Here is a 23,237-nt window from a genome sequence, read left to right as displayed (position 1 = left end):
TCGTATTAAATGTACAAAATATGAATCATATACATATATGTATATATGTACATATATATATAAATTTAGTCAGATTATTTCATGCTTGAGTATATGAAATCTATCTTCTTCCAATGACCCTAACATTCTGATGAGTTGATTCAGTTCCTATCCAGAGACCAGTGGGGACAGCAGCTTTAATACTTTTTTTTAAAAATTCTTCATGATGCTTGTTGCTAATGCTTAAGGTCTGAGAAACAGCCACAAAGTTTCAGCACCTGGGACAGGTCTTGTCTGGAAAGCATCCTATTCAGAGCAATTCCAGAAGACAAACATTCCCAAATTCCACCTAGCCAAGGCTCCCATGTCTCTGTCAGCCTCACCCCAGCTCGGATGGGTGGCTGCTCCCTGGGGGAATGTGAGGGAAATTGGCTGGATGGGGAGTCCAGGAGCTGAGATACTAAAAGCCTCAGTCACCCACGACATCCTATATCAATGACTGCAATGGCTGATAAATAGGTTTATTTAACTGAGTAGTATTTAATGATAAGCCCCTACAAGGCAAGAGCACATCTTAGTTACATTTCATGTCTCCCACCACAGCACAAGACTAATATATATGAAAGTGTTTTGGAACATACGGTATACTGGGCAAGTAGGGCAGGCTTTTGTTGAACTGAGTCTATTTAGTCCATGCCAGGCTCAATCCCTGGTATTGAAATAGAAATGTATATTATGTTTTCCCACACCCTTGGTCATTGTGATGGGTTTCCCATTCTCCTCTGAACTAGAGATGAACCAGCCAGGATAGGCAGCTGACTCAAAGGTAGAAGTGTTGCCATTTCCGTTTTGGAAAAATACAAAAGACTTCTCTGCTTTCTGGGTACCATATAATTCCATTATGTCCCTCTCCTGGAAAACAAGAAGAAAAAGCCCAGATGTTGTTATAGAATTTCATAACTTAGGGATGGAAGAAGTCTCAATGGTCATTAAGTTCAACACATATACAAAAAATCCCTACTATGACCCCCAAGGACTAGGATCCCATCACCTGAGGCTATCCATCTAACTCTGAGACAACTTCAATGTTAGGAAGGGTATGCTTATGTTAAGCCCAAATCTGCCTCTTTGCAACTTCCACTACTTGATCCTATTTCTGCCCACTGAGACCAAATGGAATGTCAAGTCCCTCTTCCATGAGATAGCTCTTCAAATACTTGAAGACAGATATAATGTACCCCTCTGATACACTGAAAGCTTTTCTGATCCAGGCTGAGCATTCCAGGTTAATCAATAAATCCTTTATCATCTTGGTTGCCCTCCTTTGGACACTCTCCATTTTATCAATGTCCTTTTTAAATCTAGGTGCCCATAATTGAATACAATACTCCACATTAATTGGTACAAGAGCAGAATACAATTGGATTGTCATCCACCCCTTTCTGGAAAGCATCCCTTTTAAATGCAGCCAAAGGTTGCATTAGGATTATAGTTTTGTTTTGGGTTTTTGGCTGCTTCTTCTCTTGAGGATTTTAATCAAATTAACCCTCCCACTGGCAGCTAAGTTCTCCTGAACTTGGATCAGAAAGACTTGAATTCAAATCCTGCCTGAGATACTTGCTAGCTAGGGGACACTAGGCAAGTCATTATACTCTGGTCGCCTCAATTTCCACATCTGTACAATGGGGGTGATAATAGCTCCTACTTCACAGGGTTGTTGTCAGGAGCAAATGAGATGACATCCATAAAGTGCTTCCCAAAACTTAAAGTGCTAGACCAATGCTACCTATTATTAGCCATTACCATTGCCTCTCAAAGGGCATGTCATTGGACTCCTCTCTTGTTAAACTCCTACCTGTGACTTCCCAGAACATAACTTCCTTTGCTGGCCACCACTCTCTTATGTATGGCACCTTCTCAAATAGACTGTAAGCTCCTTAAGGGCAGGGGCTTTTCTGTTTGCATTCTTAATGCTTAGAAGAGTATTTGGCTCATAGCAAACACTCAATGTTTTTCATTCAATCAATTGTGAGCACCACATTTCAATAAGAACTATAAAACTGGAGAGTATCCAGAGAAGTGAAATGGATGATGAAAGCTGTTAGGATCATGCCATATAAGAGAGAGATGAAGAAATAGGTGGTGTTTAGCTTGAAGGAAAACAACTTTATGGAGATGATATCTTTTTTCAATAGTCAGATGATCTTTCATGAAGAGAAGTATTTAAACATTCTATGCTTGGCCTAAAAGAGCAGCACTAGGAAGAAAGTGTGAAGATTGCAGCAAAGATTCAGGATTAATATAAGCAAAAAACCTGATGATTAAAGATTAATTATTAATAACTAAAGATTAAAAAGGAATCAGCAGCTTTGAAAGGGAGTGGCAGGAAGAAAGGCAGAAAAAGGAAAGAAAGAAAGAGAGAGAGAGAAAGAAAGGAAGGAAGGAAGGAAGTGCATGGGGTGGATAATTGTGAAGACTTCACAAGATATGTCTAATGGAGAGGTTTTGGGATTTGGCCTTGTAATTTTGGAAAGGCATGCCCTTCCCCCTCTCTCTCTCAGATATTAGAAGATAATGAATTTCCTGTGAGCTGTTCCTTCTCTGATCCAGGAAGGGTCTCTCCTAGACTTTCAGATGCCACCCCGGCAGTTGAGTTATGATAGGGAAAAACCTGAACGAACCGGATCAATCTTGGTCCTCTGTGTAGTTTTCGCGCCTAGACTGTAAGCCCACCCCAGCCGATGGTGAGAAGGGATAGAGGTGGGTGGGAATCTTTTTCATTAAGACTATAAATTAAGGCAGGTTCCCTTTTATTCGCCTCCTCCCTTATGGAGGTGTGCCCGAATCTTGCAAGGTTTGTAGAATAAATTTACTTTGTTTCTCTTAAAGATGTCTCTCCTATTATTTAAAAATTCTGTCCCATACAGAAGGAAGGAAGAAAGGAAGGAAGGAAGGAAGGAAGGAAGGAAGGAAGGAAGGAAGGAAGGAAGGAAGGAAAGAAGGAAGAAGGAAAGAAAGAGAGAAAAGAAAAGAAAGGAAGGAAGAACAAAGGAAAGAAAAGAAAGAAGGAAAAAAGAAAAATAGAAAGGAAGGAAAGAAGGAAAAGAAAGAAGGAAGGAAATAGTAGGAAGGAAGAGAGAAAGGAAGGGAAAATGCATTTATTAAGGGATTATCACATGCCAGACATTGTGAAAACTGCTAGCATTACAAATATCAGCCAGTAAGATAGTCACTGTCCACAAGGAGCTTACATTAAAATGCAGGAAGACAACACATAAAACAAAGCTAGAAAGCATATGGAGAGTAGATGAGGTTTGGAAATGGCCAGGACATGGCATGAGGGTCTGCTTTGAGCAAGATAGGGCAAAAACTCATTTATCAGAACCCAAGAGCTTTCATTGATACCTGGATGACCACTACTTGGTGACACTTTCTAGGAGATCCTAATTCAAGTATTGGTTGTACGAGGTAACCTATGAAATCCTTTCCCATTCTGAAATTCTATGAGATTCTGTGAAACTCACCTCCAGCTTCAGTTGGGGCTTCCCTCCACTCTCTGCACAGCACAGACACAGTTTATGGTCAGCTATCCCCAGGTAAATAGGATGGCCTTTGTCTTTTTCAAGAGATTCATCTCGGCATGGTGTGGTTGTCAGTGTGACTGCAAATACAAGAATCAGTGACCACACAGGGTGAACAAAATGTGAGGATCAAGAATCCATTTCTGACAAAGAGGAAGGTGATAGAGGAGGAGATAATCAGTTTAAAGAAAAGATTGGGGAATGCCACAGTTGGACTTGAACTTTAGGGATATGGATTTGGAAGTGCCTAGGGAAGGGAAGGAAACTGAGGTACCAAGATCTGTGGGAACCTTCCATTCATTCCTGGATGGAGAGCTCATCAGCTTAGTGGTCTAGTCCTCACATTGATTCAATTTCTCCTTTGGATTTTGGAATCCCTGGTAGGAATCCTAGCTCCTGAACTCTGAAACACAGTCCTCACAAGAAGCATCCCAAATGGAGGGGTGCTCTGACCTCACAAGAGAGCAATCTCCCAGACTGTTGCTTCAGCCATGCCTGCAATTTGCCTACTCTGAGTTGGCTTCAGGTAACACCCTAAACAGGCAGGCTTGGCAGTGTCCTGAAAGATAGTCCTGTGACGCTGTGTACAGTGTATATGAGGGAGATATGACTCCTGAATGGCTGAAAAATTTTTGATAGAGAAGCAGAGAAATGGACAAAGAGAGAGGTGGAATGAGAGAGAATGAATTGATTTTTGGTAAACAGGAGATGCCCAGGAGGAGCTAGCACCCCAAAATATGTATTCATTGATTCCCAGAACCTTCATTCCCAAAGGTTACAAAGAGCTGACCTCTTGGGTGAAATTGGGTGAAACTCCCTTCCAAATCATAGAGACCCCTGACTCATATGTGTTCTTCTACCTTAACTAATTGGATACCTTTCCTTATTACTATATTACTGTTTGCTCTGATAGTTATATTTGCTCATTATACATGATCGTCTTTGATGTAATTAGCATTTTGTGGAATGGGATATAAACTGATTAAGATTACATTAACTGTTACCCTCTTGTTCTAAAGTAGGACTACTCACTCCCAGAGTGACTACCAAAAGTGGCTTTTACCCTAAAAACCAAGAAATCATTGTAATTCAAGATGGCAGATATCTGATGTGCAATAGATAGATGTAATTCTAGCCCTGTATCTCTCTTGAAGATTGGAGAGCTAGGAGGTAATCACCCAATCACAGCCATCCCACAACTTGTCACAACGGCATTAGTGGCAATATTCCTAGGAGATGTAGAGATGGGCATTCCATATCCCAGACCCATCCACTGTACACACTTCCTGGAGCTTGGGGTCCAGTTCAGCTTGCTACAATAAAGTTATAGACTTAGGCTAGGAAAGACCTTATGGGTCATCAAATTCAACCCCCTTGTTTTACAGATGAAGAAAATGAGGCTCACAGAGCCTCCCTTATGCCTAATGACTGCCCAAGGTGACAAAACTATAAGCTATCTAAAGAAGGAGTCTAGCACAGGCCTTATTAATGCCAAGTTCATTGCTCTATCCACTCTGCCAAACAGATTTGCCTATAAAGGAATGCCACATGGAGGAAGCTGCCACCTCTTTCCTGGATGTCAGCAACCTAGGTCAAATCCCTTTGCTCCATCCTGGTACTCCATTCTGTTCCTCTCCTCCCATTACCCACCTCCTCCCAGCCCCATTCTTCCCATAATTCTCTGGTATTAGAACCCTCCCAGGTTGGATTGCAAAAGATCAATCAACCTTAATTTCCCTTCCCTCCTCCATCCTCCCTAAGCATTGTTCTACTGCTCTTTTATCTCTGTCTTCATGGAAGAGCACAGTTTACCTCTAACAAAGGCCAACCTGCCCCTTCCCTAACCCTCTTTCACTGCCTGGCATAGGAATTTCCTCTCTTCTCACCATTTATGGCTAATAACTGCCCAAGTCATCCCTGTAATTGGTTAAGCTATAGGCATCAGTTCTGGGAAACACTATAAAGAGAAGGTCACTTAAAGTATGAGACTACCTCAGAGAAAGAGAACATAGGGTCAGGCTTCCTACTCACTTGGGGTCACATTTCCATCCTCAGGAACTGCTATGAGGGTCTTCCCTTGAAGGACCAACACATGCTGATTGATGTCACGAACTCCCCTGATGTCAGGCTCACCTACTACTTTCAAATTAAAATTGTTAGAATGCTAATATCACTGGAGTATGAAGATTAAAGCTGATTTAATGGGTAGTTTCCAGGAAATTGCCAATTCTCTGTCAGCACAAGGAGAATGATGGACTGACATTGATGGAACACAGCCCCAAACAAGCCTCCACACAGCCACTTTCTCTCTATGTGTAAATCCCTACTCTGCCAGCCAAAAAGCTGTGATCGTGAAGGAGAGAACTGAAGAATTTCAGAAATGGAAGGAAACTTAGAGTTCATCTAATCTAACCTACTCCCAAACACTGAGGATGTCTAGCAAATATCAATTCTTTTTTTTAAGAAAATCTTTAATAAAGTGGTACCCACCACACCAGGAGACAGCCCAATTTCACTTTGGGACAACTCTAATTGTTGGAAGATTTTTCCTGACATTGAGTCTAAATTTACTTCTTTGTTAATTGTACCCATTACTCTTCTCTTTGTCTTCAGGGGCAAACAAAATAGGTTTCATATCTCTCCCCAGGGTTGTCTTGAAATACTTAAAGACAGTGATCATTTCCTCACTTAGTCTTCTTTTCTCCAAACTAAACCTCCCCACTTTCTGCAAAACATGCTCATGGATGGACCCTGGCGATTATTTCTGATGTCCCTGACAGTGCTTTCCCCACATCTGCACAGAGGGGCTCACTTGGACCAGGAAACTTGAATTCAACAATAGTTTCCTTAATATCTCTTTGCTTACCTAGGCTATCCACTTCCAAGCAACAATTAACACAGAAATGGACAATTGGACCTGTCATGTCTTCATCCCTGGAGGGCTTGCTGTCAGCTGGGAGCTTTGTGAGCCTGGGACAGGCTTGCCCCACCCAGGGAGCCCAGATAAGCATGTATGGGGGAGGGGAGGGGGCACAGCTATGTCTCACCTTTCCCTTGTGCTGGATTTGTTAAACCTGAAAAATAGCGAAAGCAGAGACATAAAAATCTAGGCACCATGTTATTTCCAAAGGGGGCATGATATCCTTCAATCAGTGAATCAATAAGCAGTTCTACTATATGGTAGGCCCCATGCCCGCCCTCAAACAGCTCAGATTCTAACAGAGGAGATAACACGTACACATACAGAAAGTTTTCTTTATGTGAGTGGGCTGTTCAACAGTAATGTGAATTTACCTCAGATTTGGGGAAGGGAGGGATGTGGGGAAGGGAGGGATGTGGGGAAGGGAAAGATGGAGGCAGAAAGAGGGCTGCCTCCCATGGAAGGAAGGGGACCAGAACACAGTTCACAAACAGGGACAGAGAAGCAAGAACAAGAGGAGGAACATGCAGAGACCAGGGCCAGAACCTAGAGGAAAAACAGGGGCAAGGGCTAGGGGAACATGTAGGGGCCAGAGAGAGACAGACAGGAGAGGACAGATATGCTGTACCAGATGGAAGACAGACAGGAGGGTGGGAAGATAGACAGGAGGGTGGGCAGACAAAGTGGGGCAAAAGTCTTCTCTCTCAGCACAAAAGGTCTCAAGCCAAGCCTACCATCCTACCATTTCAACCGGAAGGGGTGAAGATTTCTGCTTCCTTCATTATTCTGTTTTCCCTTGGAAATAGAGTATTAGGGGTGTTTTTTGTTTCTTTTTGGTGGGAGAGAGAGGGTGAGAGGCCACTGAGCACCCAAGCCAACAGGCAGGAGCAGGGAGAGAGAGGGAAGAGTATTGTAAGGTAAAGTTAACACAGGTGGTTTGGGGGGAATGAGGATTTCTTTCAGAATTCTTTAAGAAAAGTCAAATTTGAGTAAATTTCTGAGAACTGAGAACTGTCTGTATAGGAAGATACAGAATATGTACAAACTTAATTTAGGGTAGTTTGTGGAGGGAGAGACACCAGCAACCAGGGAGAATAAGAAAGCTTCCGCCACAGGTGTAGGTAAAAATTAAATGTTATAGGACACACAAGTGTCTTCCTTCCACTGGTTAGCATTTAGAGGGCTCTCATGTCTTCCCCAGTGCATGACTTCTGTGTTCTCTAAAACTGGCCTGAGCAAACTTATCAGCCCAGAGTGACCTTCAGCCTTTTCTTCTCCAGGGCTGCAAAAGATCATGGTGACCATCAAGTCCAAATCATTCTGGAAAATCCACTCTTGGACACTTACCAGCTGTTCGACCCTGGGCAAGTCACTTAACCCCTCTTTGTCTCAGTTTCCTCAATCATAAATAAGGATAATAATAGCACCTACCTCCCAGAATTGTTGTGAGAATCAAATGAGACAAGGTTTGTAAATCACCTGGCACATAGTAGGTGCTCTGTAAATGCTCATTATTATTATTATTATATGAAGAAAATGAGACCCATGGATATTAAATGACTTACCCAAGAGCACGCAAGCAGTGTGCATCTGAGGAAGGATCTGAACCCAGGTTGTCTAACTTCAGAACCAGTGAGTGCTCTTGGCATTGCCCCACAGCTAACTAGCAGCAGAGCCAATATTGTCCGCCATATTGTTGTTGCTTACCTGACCCATGTGGATTGTGGTTCCTTCTGTTCATGATAAGATTCCCTCTGCTCCTGTAAAGGGAGATTGAAGGTAATTGATTTGTGGGACTTTCTTCAGGGCTAGTCCCAGGTACAGCCCTGTGCTTAACTTTACCTCAGCACTTCTATCCATAGATGTGTGGGAGAGGAAGGAAGGAAACAAGCATTTATTAGGAACTGTAATAAATAGAGCTTAATAAATGCTTGTTCAATGTCCACTCTTCTGCACCTACTATGGACCAGGCTAAGCACTTTATAAATGTTACTGGGCTAAGCCTCTTACAAATATTATCTCATTTGATCCTTGTAACAACCATTGGAGGTAAGAGCTGTTATCATCCCCACATTACAATTGAGGAAACTGAGGCAGAAAGAGTTTAAGTGACTTACTGAAGGTCAAACAACTAGTAGTGTTTGAGGTCAGATTTGAACTTGGGTCTTCTTGACTCCAGGCACAGCACTCCAGTGTGCCATTTAGCTGAGGTTGGGTGAGGCAGCCCCCTGGGTCATGGTTCAGCAGGTCATGACTATTGGACTAAACAGATTCCAAGATGGCTCATCTGCCCTGGAACCCCTGGGCATTCTGCTCAGCTTCCTCAGCAGGGATCTACCCCTGACTACAGGTCTCAACTCTCATATCCCTCAGAGTAACAAGTGGGACAGCAGACCGGCCCTCAAGAATATTCTCCAGAATTGCCAACGTTGCAGCTTTTCCATCTTAGGCAAACCTGTCACTAAGAGTTTCCACACTGAACTCAGCTCACTAGACATCAGTGCCCACTCCCAATGAACAAGGAAGGGATCTCCTACTCCCCATGGGCCATAATGGACCCTCTAAGCAAAAACCAAAACAGCATGAAATTAAAAACACTTAGGCTCAGGCCCACACCCATCCTTGGAACCCAAGGGACAGCAGTGAGAGAAAGTCCAGAGACAGACAATTTTTAGCTGCTGGAGGGATCAAAGGTACCTGATCCACCTGCTCTCTCCAATTTTCACGAGCTCCTGGGGTGTGATGGTTTCTTTAGCCTCCAATGAGATTTTCTGGGGATGCTTGGCCTTTTATCCAGTTGAATAACTGGGTGATTCTGTAGCTTGGGTGGGGACACCTCCTAACTTAGAGCTTAAGGAGAAGTATCTGGGGTTGCTCCAGTGATGTCAGAGAATGTTGAAGAGGTGGCTGGGTGAGGAGGGCTGGGTCAGCAGCAGTGGGAGGAAGAGGGTTGGGCCCTAAAGATTCCATGTGAGTATAACTTTGAAAAATCCCTAGATACAAATGTTTCTGGCAAGGAGCTCTTTTCTTACAGGAAAGTGGGGGAAAATTTACAGCAATTTCTCTGATAAAGGCCTCACTTATCAAATATATAGAGAATTGGGTCAAATTTTTAAGAATATGAATAATTTATTACTGTATCTGGGAAATTTTGGCCACAATATTGAATTCGAGATATTGGTCCATGGGTCTGCTACTTTGGAGCTTGAATAAATGCTTTAATTCCTCTGCCTTCCACCTAGAGAATTCCTTATATCCTGTGATTCCTAACCATTCAAGCATGCTCATGATTTTCTTTGAAGTCATGAACTCTGCCTTAATGCTATACCTGTAGAGAGCACACTTCTACAGATAGTGCTGCCAACTCTGCCATGTCCCTATGGGGTCAGAGGTGTTGATGTAATGCCAAGTGGGCTAAGACGGGTTTGGACAAGGCAGATGGCAGAAAAGGGTGATGTGTGCAAGGATGGGCAGCCTTGGCATCCCAAAGGGCAGAAGAGGAAAAGGCAGGGAACACCAGAGATAAAATCCAGCATGTGTCACTGAAATATTTGTGAATGAATGAATGGAGAATTTCTTAAGTGCTTATTAAGTACAAAACACTGTATTAAGCAACAAAGACACAAATAGGAAAGGAAGACAGTCCCTGTCCTAGTCAGATTTGACTTTTTGTGACCTTGTGGAGCATTTTGGGCTTCTTATTACCTACCAATCCTTCTCAGTGCCTTCATTTATAGGCACCTTTCCTCCGAGAGGAAATAGCAGATAGAGAGCCTTCTGGAATCAGGAAGACCTGAGTTCAAATCCCACCTCTCACACATTCCACAAGAGTACCGCCATATACTGGTGCAGATATTATGGAAACAGATATAAAGTCAAGGGTATGAATGAGCTCAGGGTGGACAGGTTGGTGCCAAAACTACCAGCTATCCAAAGAATGTTCTTTAACTCTTCCAAGCACATTTAGAATACATCACTGGAACCTTCTCCCACCCCTCTGAGGTCAGCAGAGTTGATTCCCAGGCAACATTGGACTGATGAGAAAATCAAAACTGGGGAAGGTTGACCTTGCTAGGATCAGGATCTAAAACTGAAAGGTTCCTGAGAGGCCACCTAGTCCAAACTTATCACTGTGTAGATGAGGAAAATAAGGCCTACTAAGAGGAAATGACTGGGCCAAGGTCATACAGTAGGACACGTCACAGGTGTGATTTGAACCCAAGTTCTCTGTCTTTAGAACCCATGTTGTTCCCACCCCCATCCCTACTCTACCACCCTTGCTGAAGGTCAAAGAACCTAGGGATGACCAAGTCCCTCCTTCCCAAATGGATTCCCTCAACTCTTCCTCTCACCCATTAGAATTCTGAAGTCTACTTTCTGGGAGAGTTTGGGCTGTGCATCAGATTTTTGTTTTCATTGGTACAGGGAACTCCCAGGGATAAAAGCCTTTCTATCTACGCAGATCAGCAACTGCTCTGCCATGTCTAGTCTTGGAGCATTTCATTGTTTGCCCAAAGTCACTTCACCCATACTCATCAGAGACAGAATTGTGGGAGATTCAGGTGAGTAAAAGTTTGGAGGTTTGGAGATCCTTCCCTCGAAGTCCACCAAGGATAAATTTCTTCACTCATGATTCCTGCCCTTTCCCGGGAAAGGTACCTGGTCTAAGGCATAAGGAGAATCTGCCCTTTGACTCAAGCTGAGACACTGGGGGCAGATACTGAGAGGTGATTTGAGGGAGGATGAAGGACACTGCCCTGTGTCTGAGCCTACTGGAGGGCTTGGAACTGGGACAGAAGCCCTTACATGCTAATGATCACAGATGCATCTTTTGTTAGTGTGTAAATAAAAACCACAAAGTGTCAAACTAAAAACAATACTTCAGATATTTAGTAATGTGTTAATTCACTCAGTAATGTGGTGATTCATTTAAAGGCAGCTCTTCAGAGGCAGCTAGGTGGCTTAGTGGACAGAGAGCTGGGCATGAAATCAGGAAGACCTATCTTGCCTTTCAAGAACCAAACTCTCCCCTAGAGAAGGACATGGTGGAACAAGAGCCCAGGCTACTCCCCAGCCTCCTAATTCAGTGTTCTTCCATTATTCCACCATGAAGTCATTTGATAATGACCTGGAGAGTGTGGGAGTCTAGAGTCAGGTCTAGTTTCCCAGACAAAGCTCACTGAGATGTCAGGGTAGAGAGGGTCATTTTGGCTGCCATCCTGACCCACATGTTATAGAGTGACAGTATTGATTTGCATGTGAGAAATATATCTAGTCAGCTGTGGGGGTGAAAAGAATTGCATTCTGGAGTAGAGGAATGGGTATAAAGGCTACTTTTCCTATCCCCTGGGAGGTATTCAGAGGGATGGGGAAAAGAGAGCTAAAAGGGGACACTAAAAGGGATCAGGGATTCACAAGGCAAAAGTCCTGATAGCACAGAAACTCAAGACATGAAGATGTGTGGGGAGCAGGACAGGAGTGACTGAGGACTGAAAGCCTCTACCCAGGAATCCATTAAAGGAGATGCCCAGAGTGACAGGTTCTCCTCATTCATTTCTATCCTGTGGATCTATATTGCTTAGTGGGAGTTCTTCTCCATCCTCATCCTCTTTCCTAGAAAGGGATTCTTGGTCCACATCTTTATTCATTTCTCTTTGGGACTGACATCATCGCTGATTTTCTCTCCTCTAACTTTATTCCCAATGACTTTGTGTTTCAGAAAATGCAGAAATGAGTATTCTCTTGGGAAAAATACTAACTTCAGAATAAAGGACCACAATTTTCTGTCTGTCCTGTGTGGAGTGTAGGGTAGTCTACACTGCAGCTGGTGGTGAATTTCATAGACCTGAAGGTTTGGAAGGGACTTTAAATGTCACCTGGGATTACGGCCTCATTCTTGGGTATCACAATGAGACTATGATCCCAAAGGACCCAGACTTGCTGTTGAGTGTCCTGAATGTTCCCTTTATAAGGGCCTTTGAGGACTATAAAAATATGTAAAATGAAAATCAATATTAATCTAGGAAGACTTGGCTTCTTGGACTGATGTCCAAGAGACTGGCCAACCTGAAGAAAGGCATGTGGAGAAAGATGTATTGAGACATACAGAACTAAGGCTGGGTCAACCTGTCACCATTTCCTGGACCACTTTCCACACTCCACTTTCCCCAAGAACCAGGCAAAGAAACTTACACTCTTATGCTTGTCCCCCTGAAGGAGCAGAATAATCAGGCTAGGAGAAGGAGGAGATTCAAAAATCGATGAAATGTCTAGGAAGAGATCAATGTGAACAGGATCTTGTTGGATCAGTATCAGTCTGAGAAATATGGATGAACAAGGAAGCTCATATTGCTAGAGAAACACTATGCCCAAAACACATGAGGGCTGAAGGCTAAAACTGGAAGCAAAGGTGAAAAACACTGGGAAATCTCCAAGCAAATCTTAAATCTAGGGACTGAGAAAAATGGCACAATTAAAGTGGCACAATTAAAGTGGAACACTGGACTTGAGATCAGATTCAAAGCCTGTCCCATTCCCTACAGAACACCTATGTGTCTCTGTGGAAGTCGTTAAACTCTCTGGGTCTCAGATTCCACATCTGGACAATGAGAGTATTGGTTTCAATAACCTGGTCCCTTCAAGCCCTAAATCTGAGCCTCTCCATCAGCTTAGGTTCCAGAGGGAGAAAAGGCATCCCAGTTCTTCATCTCTGACTGGCCCTATATTCTCCTGGGCATTTCCCCTACAAATTTCCCAAGGAAAACTGTCTCAGAACTCCTGTCCTACTATCCCCGTTTAGCTTTGAGCAGTTGAAGTCAGGGAAGAAAAGAGACCTGATGTAGGCACGGGCAGTTGCCTTGTACTCCACTTTCCCCATTTAATACTGTTACCGAGGCCCTAATAAAACCACTTGGACTTCTCACCCAGAACTCAGTCCTCTGGCAGTCCCTAGTAAGGTCCCTCCCAATCTGGGACTCCTCTGACAAGGAGAACTGAATTTTCCTGAAGCTTCTTAGAGCACATCCCAGTTCCCCCAGCAAGGTCCTCAAGTCTAGCCTACCTCCTGTAGTAGCAATTTAGATTTGAAGATCTTTCCCACCCATTAATAGGCCATGTGACCTGCTTACATCACAGGAAGCCTAAGTTGCATGTGGTAGGAGAAGCTTCCTGTCAGGAAAAGGAAGTTATGTCACAGTAAATGAAGAGAGAGAGAGAGAGAGAGAGAGAGAGAGAGAGAGAGAGAGAGAGAGAGATCTGTTATGGCTACTAATGGCCATAGTGATAGCTAGACCTGAAAAGACTGACTTAGTTGTACTGTGAGTTTGTTTGTGTGAAGACCCCAGCAGAGGGTAGGAGAGGTTTTCCGATGGTGAAGCTGTGATATTGTGTTTAAAGTTCCTTGCTGTTACGATAAAGTGGACTAACTGGCTGTGGGAACTCAACATTTGGTTATGGGATATGATTTTTGGTGCCTGAATAAATGTTATACTTCTTCCACCTTCTTTATGGAGAGTCTCTCATACTTTGTGATACAGAGCTACATAGGCATATTGACAATTATCACCTACATTGTTATTATTGCCTTACTGATACACTTCCCCAGCAGTAGTGGACCATACCTCAAGAATACATTGCCATTCAGAGAAGAGGGCCCCAGACAGATCCTTGAGCTACACCCACAGTTAACAGATGAAGATAAAACAAACAAGTCTGAGAAGGAGCAATGAGGCAGGTAAAGGAGGAACCAAGAGTGAACAATGTCATGAAAAATTCATAAAGGAGAGAGTATCAAGAAGAAGAAGGTGAGCAATGATGTCCAATAATTCAGAAAGTTCTAGAAGAATGAGGGGTTGACAAAAGGCCATGACATTCAATAATTCGGAAATTGTTGGCAGCTTTGAAGAGAGAGATTTCAAACGAAGGATGAAATTGGAAGCCATATTCAAGATACTTTGTGAGGCAGTGAGGAGAGAGGACATGGATGCCTCTAATGCAGATAGGTTTCTTGAGGAATTCATCTTAGAAGTGGGGAGAGATATATAACAATACCTATCAGAGATGGAAGGATCTAATGAGAGTGTTGGAGTTTTTTAAAGGATAACACGGATGAGAGGGAGGGAGATGGATTTAAGTCAAGAGGAAGTTTGTCTCAAGAGGAAGTTTGTCAATTATGGAGCAGGTGTTGCAGCAAGCATGAAGGAAGAGGAAGGCAGATCTGGAATAGGTCTTTGGTAGACTAGGGTTGAAGAGGATGAAAATGAGGAATGGGTAGTGGTGGTAATGTCTTTATTTTTCCATTGAGAACATCGGTAACTGGAGAGAGTAACTTCAACAAAATGATACAGTCAAAAACCTGAGTGCAAAAGGTGGAGTTAATGAAAGAAAAGGGCAGGAAACAATGAGTATAGATAGCTTTATCTAGGAATTTGTCTAAGAAACAGAGGAGATCTCTATAGCAGGAGCTTGAGGGAATGGTAGTGAAGATGTTTTTAAAGAATTATAAGTAGTTTTCCCATATACCTTGGATTTCTTCCTCTAGATATCTGTATTTTGATAGGTTTTCAATCAAAATAGTTTGGAGAGGAGGAATGTTCAGTATAGTGACATCTACTAAAAAGGTTGTTCTTCAATGTTTACGATAAATGTTAGGACTGGCGATTGTGGGCAATGGTTTGGTCCGTTATGATGCTCCTTTAAAGCTCTTTTATAGATTTACTGAAGATATTTTAAGGTCTGTATATATGATAAAGAAATTTCTTCTGTCATTGTTTAAAAGGTTATTGCAGTTATGGTTTATAATTGCCACCACCTCATCATGTCTTTCTATTGTACCACCTAATTCACTAAGGTCTCCAACAATAATGACAGATACTTCTATTATATCTTTAAGAGTTCATTAGAATACTATGGAAATGTCAATTTGACTGACAGTTTGGAGAATTCAGGGCAGCTAGATGGCACAGTGGTTAGAATGCCAAGCCCGGAGTTAGGAAGAGGTCAAATCCAGCCTTAGACACTTACTAGCAGTGTGACCCTGGGCAAGTCACTTAAGCCTGTTTGCCTCAGTTCCCTCATATCTCTCTCTCTCTCTCTCTCTCTCTCTCTCTCTCTCTCTCTCTCTCTCTCTCTTCATATAGATATAGATATAGATACAGATATAGATATAGATAGATATAGATATATGTATGTATGTAAGTATGTGTGTATGTATATTTCCTTCAACTACTCTAATACTGAGAAAGGTCTCATGAGTTACAAATATCAGCTTTCCATGTAGGAATGTAAATGAAATTGTTCAACTTTACTAAGTCCCTTATGATTTCTCTCTCATGTTTAACCTTTTCTTGCTTCTCTTGATTCTTGTATTTGAAAGTCAAATTTTCTATTCAGCTCTGATCTTTTCATCAAGAATACTTGAAGGTCCTCTAATTTATTGAAAATTCATATTTTGTCCTGTAACATTATACTCAATTTACCTGGGTAGGTGATTCTTGTTTTTTTATTGCATAGTATTTTCTTGATAATTGTACTAATTTATCTCTCTTGTATTTCACTTATTTCTAGTGTTTGCACACCAGATATTCTGCATACTTCTGGTTTCTCTTTGAGGAATGATTCAAAAGCTTCCATTTTGAGGTATACCCATATTTCTCCAATGGTTATTAGATTTGGCATTGAAAAATGTTATTTTGGTGTGTATGCCAGTATCTTTGGTATTTTCTTTTTCTAATTTTTTTCTCTTAACTATTATTTTATTATTTAATACTTTAGTTTTTAACATTGATTTCCACAAGATTTTGAGTTACAAATTTTCTCCCCATTTCTACCCTCCCCCCACTCCAAGATGGCATATATTCTGGTTGCCCTGTTCATCAGTAAGCCCTCCCTTCTGGTACCCCAATCCCCCCCCATCCCTTTTCTCCTTACTTTCTTGTAGGGTAGGATAGATTTCTATACCCCCTTCCCTATATATCTGATTTCTCAATTGCATGCAAAAACAACTTTTTTTGAACATCTGCTTTGAAAACTTTGAGTTCCAAATTCTCTTCGCTCTTCCCTTCCCACCCATCCACCCTAAGAAGGCAACATAGGGCACACATGTGTCATTATGCAAAACACTTCCATAACAGTCATGTTGTGAAAGACTAAATATATTTCCCTCCATCCTATCCTGTCCCCCTTTATTCAATTTTCTCCCTTGACCCTGCCCCTTTTCAAAAGTGCTTGCTTTTGATTACCTCCTCCCCCTATCTACCTTCCCTTCTATTATCCCCCTTCTCTTATTCCCTTCCCACCTACTTTCCTGTGGGATAAGATACCCAATTGAGTGTGTATGTTATTCCCTCCTTAAGTCAAATCCAATGAGAGCAATATTCACTCATTCCCTTTCACTTATCCCCTCGTCCCTTCCATTGCTACAGTTTTTTCTCGCCACTTTTATGTGAGATAATTTACCCCATTCTAGCTCTCCCTTTCTCCTTCTCTCAATATATTCCTCTCTCATCTCTTAATTTTATTTTATTTTTTTTGATATTGCCCCTTCATATTCAACTGTCCCTGTGCCCTCTATCAATATATATGTATATTCCCTTCAATTACCCTAATACTGAGAAAGGTCTCATGAATTGAAAACATCATCTTTCCATGTAGGAATGTAAACAAAACAGTTCAACTTTAGTAAGTCCCTTATGATATCTCTATCTTGTTTACCTCTTCATGCTTCTCTTGATTCTTGTGCTTGAAAGCCAAATTTTCTATTCAGCTCTGGTCTTTTCACTGAGAAAGCTTGAAAGTCCTCTATTTTATTGAAAATCCATATTTTGCCTTGGAGCATTATACTCAGTTTTGCTGGATAGGTGATTCTTGGTTTTAATCCTAGCTCCTTTGACCTCCAGAAGATCATATTCCAAGCACTTCATTGTCTTAATGTAGAAGCTGCTAGGCCTTGTGTTATCCTGATTGTGTTTCCACAATACTCAAATTGTTTCTTTCTGGCTGCTTGCAGTATTTTCTCCTTGACCTGCAAACTCTGGAATTTGGCTACAATATTCCTAGGAGTTTTCTTTTTGGGATCTTTTTCAAGAAGCAATTGGTGTATTCTTTCGATTTCTATTTTACCCTCTGGTTCTAGAATATCAGGGCAGTTTTCTTTGATAATTGCTTGAAAGATGATGTCTAGGCTCTTTTTTGATCTTGGCTTTCAGGTAGTCTAATAACTTTAAAATTATCTCTCCTGGATCTATTCTCCAGGTCAATGGTTTTTCCAATGAGATATTTCACATTGTCTTCCATTTTTTCATTCTTTTGGTTCTGTTTTATAATTTCTTGATTTCTCATAAGGTCACTACCTTTCATTTGCTCCAATCTAATTTATAAGGTGGTATTTTCTTCAGTGGTCTTTTGGACCTCCTTTTCCATTTGGCTAATTATGCCTTTTAATGCAGTCTTCTCCTCATTGGCTTTTTGGAACTCCTTTGGCATTAAGGTTAGTCTGTGTTTAAGGTGTTATTTTATTCAGTATTTTTTGAGTCTCCTTTAGCAAGCTGTTGACTTGTTTTTCATGATTTTCTTGCATCGCTCTCATTTCTCTTCTCAATTTTTCCTGTACTTCTCTTACTTGATTTTCCAAATCCTTTTTGAGCTCTTCCATGGCCTGAGACCTATTCATATTTTTCTTGGAGGCTTTTGATATAGGATCTTTGACTTTGTTGACTTCTTCTGGCTGTATGTTTTGATCTTCTTTGCCACCAAAAAAAAGATTCTATAGTCTGAGTCCTTTTACGCTGGCTCCTCATGTTCCCAGCCAGCTACTTGACCCTTGAGCTTTTTCTCAGGGTATGACTGCTTTTAGAGTAGGAAGTACTTTGTCCTAAGCTTTAGGGGGCTTGTGCTGCTGTTTTCAGAGCTACTTCTAATCCACAATTATGGTGAGTTCTGCCACACCAGTGTTCCTCTTCTCCCAAGAACTGCCAACCAGGACTGCAACCCAGATCTAAGCAGGGCAAAGCAAGATAATCCTGCCTTTGTGCCAGCAAAGCAATCCCTGCATTCCCACTCTGATCTGCTCCTTGATGCCTCCTACCAGTGGGCCTGGGACCAGAAGTAGCCCCAGCTAGAGCCCTGAAAGCAGCCATAGGAGCTTCCTGTTGTTGCCACTATGCCACCTCCATCACCCCTGGGGCTGGGGCTGGACTGTGAGCTTCTCTCACCCAGATCCAGCAGTTTTCCCTAACTAACCTGCTCAGTTGTCTTTGATGTTTGTGGGTTGAGAAGTCTGGTAACTGCCACAGCTCAGTGATTCATGGCCCTGATGCTTGCTCCACCCAACTTCTGGTCTGGTCTGTCCTGGCATCTCCCACATTGGGCTGCATTCCACTCCCAGCTCACTGCAATAGACACTTCCCGGTAACCATCCAGGACATCTTGGGCTGGAGACTTCTTTCCCTTTGTTATTTCGTGGGCTCTGTAGCTATAGCTCTAGAATTTGTTCAGAGCCACTTTTTACAGGTGTTTGGAGGGATTTGGGGGAGAGCTCGAGTGAGTCCCTGTTTTCCAAGTGCCATCTGGACTCTGCCCCACTCTCACTTTCTAAGAAGTTATGAGGCAATCTTTATGTCTAAGAATCTTGGCCCCAGAGCTTCACATAGCGCCACATCTGCTGAATGCTCATGGTGTACTGTATTCTTTATCCTGGATGTGGCCCTCGAATAATTATTATATTTTAATGCAGCCCTAAGATAACTCATGGTTGGATAGCCATGGCCTAGGCTAACAATAGTAACAATAATAGTTGCTCTCATTCCACACTTCTATATAGTAAGGATTTATTAAGAAGTGAGGTGTGTTTAATATCAAAAGTTAGATTTGTTTCAAAGAATATTGTGTTTTATCAGTTTAATAAATGCTTTGTACTTTCTTGGAGGAATAAATTCCCAAGATTGCCACCTAGTGGCCAGTTGTTGCTAGTGTCTAATGAAAATCAATCTGTTCTCATTCCATGATTCTATGATTCATGTGTGGGGCAGATCATTGTACGGGTGTTTTGGTGAGTCACAGAAACATAGTGACTAGGAGGAATCATCAGGCTCCCATTGGGAACTCAAACCTGTGAAATATCATAAAACCAAATCACAAAGAAGCTCATTATCTGATTATAGTACCAAAGTAGCTGAGATCAAGACCTAGAAAGGATCATAGGATCATAGATTCAGAGCAAAGATTGAGCAAGCAAAATCTGAACCATGACCTCTGCTGGCAATCTCTCATCCATCCCTGCTTCCCCAAAGCCTCATTCCCTACTCACACTCCCATGCCCAATGACCAAGATGAATTAGGGGATCAGGTAAAGTGCAGCCCCTGAAGTCTGAGGGCCCAGGTAAAATTCCCATCTCTGACGGTTACTACTTGTGAGACTTTAAGCAAGTCATTTAGCTTTGTGGGCCTCAATTTCTTCATCAGTAAAATGGGGTAGGGGTAGGATGATGCACCAGAAGACGCTAAGGTCCCTTACAGAGAGGGGAGGCTGGATGGTGGCTTGAAAACAGGGACTCACTTAAGCCCTCCTCCAAATCCTTTCAAACACCTGTAAAAAATTACTCTAAACAAATTCTCGAGCTACAGAACCCAAGAAATAACAGAAGGAAACAAGTCTCCCATTCAAGGTGGCCTAGATGGTGTCTGGCAAGTGTCTATCACACCCTGCTGGAAGCAGAGTGCAGCCCAACATGGGCTGTGCCAGGACAGACTAGGTGGAAGTAGACTGGGCAGAGCAGGCCTCAGGGCCCTGAATCACTGAACTGTGGCAGTTACCAGGCTTCTCAACCCACAAATGGCAAAGACAACTGTGCAGGTCAGTGGGAGAACTGCTGGATCTGGGTAAGGGTAGTGTGCATCCCACCTCAGTCCCAGGGCAGGAAAGATGGCTGCACTGGCAGCAGCAGCAGCAGCAACAGCAGCAGCAATGGCAGTGGCTGCTTCAGGCAGTATGCCCACATAGTGGGGGGAATCAAGTGGCTGATCAGACTGAGAGTGCAGAGAGTGCTTTGCTGGCACTGAGGCAAGGTTCTCTTGCTTTGCCTGGCTTGCATCTGGGTTGTGGTGCTGACTAGCAGTTCATGGGGGAGGAGGAGGCACTGGTGTGGCAGATCTTTGTGGTGGCTGTGGAAAGGGAGTCCTCCTGGTGGTCACACAGCATAAAGGAGTACCTGTACTCACCGAACAGAGTGCAGGCCAGGAGAGGAGCATCATGCCACCTCAGAATAGATGCAGCTCTGAAAACAGCAGCACAAAACTCCTGAAGCACTCACTACTCTGAAAGTATACCCTGACAAAGAGCTCAAAAGTCAAGTAATTGGCTGGGAAAATGAGCAAGCAGCATAAAAGTCCTCAGACTATAGAATATTTCTTTGGTGACAAAGAAGACCAAAACATACAGCCATAGAAAGTCAATAAAGTCAAAGAGCCTACATCAAAAGCCTCCAAGAAAAATATGAATTGGTCTAAGGCCATGGAAGAGCTCAAAAAGGATTTAGAAAATCAAGCAAGAGAAATACAGGAAAAACTGGGAAGAGAAATGAGAGTGATGCAAGAAAATCATGACAAACAAGTCAATGACTTGCTAAAGGAAACCCAAAAAAATTAATGAAGAAAATAACACCTTAAAAATAGACTAACCCAAATGGTAAAAGAGCTTCAAGAAGCCAATGAAGAGAAGAATGCCTTAAAGGGCAGAATTAGCCAAATAGAAAAGGAGGTCCATAAGACCACTGAAGAAAATACTGCCTTAAAAATTGGAATGGAGCAAATGAAAGCTAATGACTTTATGAGAAATCAAGAAATTATAAAACATAAAGAAAAGAATGAAAAAAATGGAAGACGATGTGAAATATCTCATTGGAAAAACCACTGACCTGGAGAATAGATCCAGAGGAGATAATTTTAAAATTATTGGACTCCCTGAAAGCCAGGATCAAAAAAAGAGCCTAGACATCATCTTTCAAGAAATTATCAAAGAAAACTGCCTTGATATTCTAGAACCAGAGGGTAAAATAGAAATTGAAAGAATACACCAATTGCCTCTGGAAAAAGATCCCAAAAAGAAAACTCCTAGGAATATTGTAACCAAATTCCAGAGTTTGCAGGTCAAGGAGAAAATATTGAAAGCAGCCAGAAAGAAAGAATTTGAGTATTGTGGAAATACAATCAGGATAACATAAGACCTAGCAGCTTCTATGTTAAGGCAGAGAAGGGCTTGGAATATGATCTTCTGGAGGTCAAAGGAGCTAGGATTAAAACTCGGAATCACCTACCAAGCAAAAGTGAGTATAATACTCCAGGGCAAAATATGGATTTTCAATACAATAGAGGACTTTTAAGCATTCTTGATGAAAAGACCAGAGCTGAATAGAAAATATGACTTTCAAATACAAGAATCAATAGAAGCATGAAAAGGTAAACCGGAAAGAGAAATAATAAGGGACTTACTAAAGTCGAACTGTTTTGTTTACATTCCTACATGGAAAGATGATGTTTGTAATTCATGAGACGAGTGAGTTGAATATGAAGGGATGATATCTAAAAAAAGAAAATAAAATACAGGGGTGAGAGAGGAATACAGTGAGAGAAGGAGAAAGGCAGAGCTAGAATGGGGTAAATTATCTCACATAAAAGTGGAAAGAAAAAGCTGTTGTAATGGAAGAGAAGAGGGGATAGATGTAAGGGAATGAGTGAATATTGCTCTCATTGGATTTGACTTAAGGAGGGAATAACATACACACTCAATTGGGTATGTTATCCCACAAAAAAGTAGGGGAAAGGGGACAACAGAGTGGGGGATGATAGAAGGGAGGGCAGATCAGGGGAAGATGTAGTCAAAAGAATACACTTTTGAAAAGAGATAGGGTGAAGGGAGAAAAGTAAATAAAGCTGGACAGGATAGGATGGAGGAAAATACAGTCTTTCACAATATGACTATTATGGAAGTGCTTTGCATAATGATACATGTGTGGCCTGTGTTGAATTGCTTGCCTTTTCAAGGAGGGTGGGTGAAGAGGAAAGAAGGGAGAGAATGTGGAACTCAAAGTTCTAAAAACAAATATTTTTAAAAAGTTGTTTTTACATGCAACTGGGAAATAAGATATACAGGCAATGAGGTATAGAAATCTATCTGGTCCTACAAGAAAGTCAGGGGAAAGGGGATGGGGGGGAGTGGAGTGACAGAAGGGGCAATCAGAATTTATGCCATCTTAGGGTGGGGGAGGGTAGAAATGGGGAGAAAATTTGTAACTCAAAATCTTGTGGAAATCAATGTTGAAAACTAAAAATATTAAATAAAAAAATAAAATTGAAAAGGTCCCTTCCAGCTCTGATTCTACAATCCCATGATTCCACCTGGGTTCTAATTTCACTTTTGAATGGAATAGTTGCATTTCTTCTTCTCTCTGTCTTCCCCTCAAAGTACAGCTCTTTTTATCCCTTAAAATACTCTAAATCCTCCATTGTTGCATTAGGGGTAAAAGTTTATAAAACAACACATATCACCCCAAACCTGTTTATCTCCCAATAACTCCAAGTTGATTCATTGTCCACCCCGTCCCATAGCCAGTGAAAAAACAGTATTCCCCACTAATTAAGTCCAATATCCCATCTAAGGGTCTCACCCTGATTACCTTATTACATTACAGCACCTTATATTTGACTGTCCTCCCTCCATACACGGTGTGCCCACATGAAGATGTCTTTGCCTGGGACACTAGGCC

General features: G+C 42.0%; 1 protein-coding gene across 1 annotated transcript; it reads right to left on the bottom strand.

Annotated features, from left to right (window-relative positions):
* Positions 1-681: 681 nt before the first annotated feature.
* On the bottom strand, positions 682-8,196 carry LOC118842703 (interleukin-36 alpha-like). Its single transcript, XM_036750093.1, has 4 exons — positions 8,188-8,196; positions 5,592-5,724; positions 3,504-3,640; positions 682-891 (listed from the first exon to the last, which is right to left on the bottom strand). Exons 1-4 carry the CDS (start codon positions 8,194-8,196, stop codon positions 682-684), a joined length of 489 nt encoding a protein of 162 aa, XP_036605988.1.
* Positions 8,197-23,237: the final 15,041 nt, after the last annotated feature.

This window comes from Trichosurus vulpecula, chromosome 3 (genome assembly GCF_011100635.1).
Source record: "Trichosurus vulpecula isolate mTriVul1 chromosome 3, mTriVul1.pri, whole genome shotgun sequence".
NCBI classification, from domain to species: domain Eukaryota; kingdom Metazoa; phylum Chordata; class Mammalia; order Diprotodontia; family Phalangeridae; genus Trichosurus; species Trichosurus vulpecula.
The sequence above is the reverse complement of the archived record's forward strand: the minus strand, read 5'-3'. Positions and strand labels throughout refer to the sequence as shown.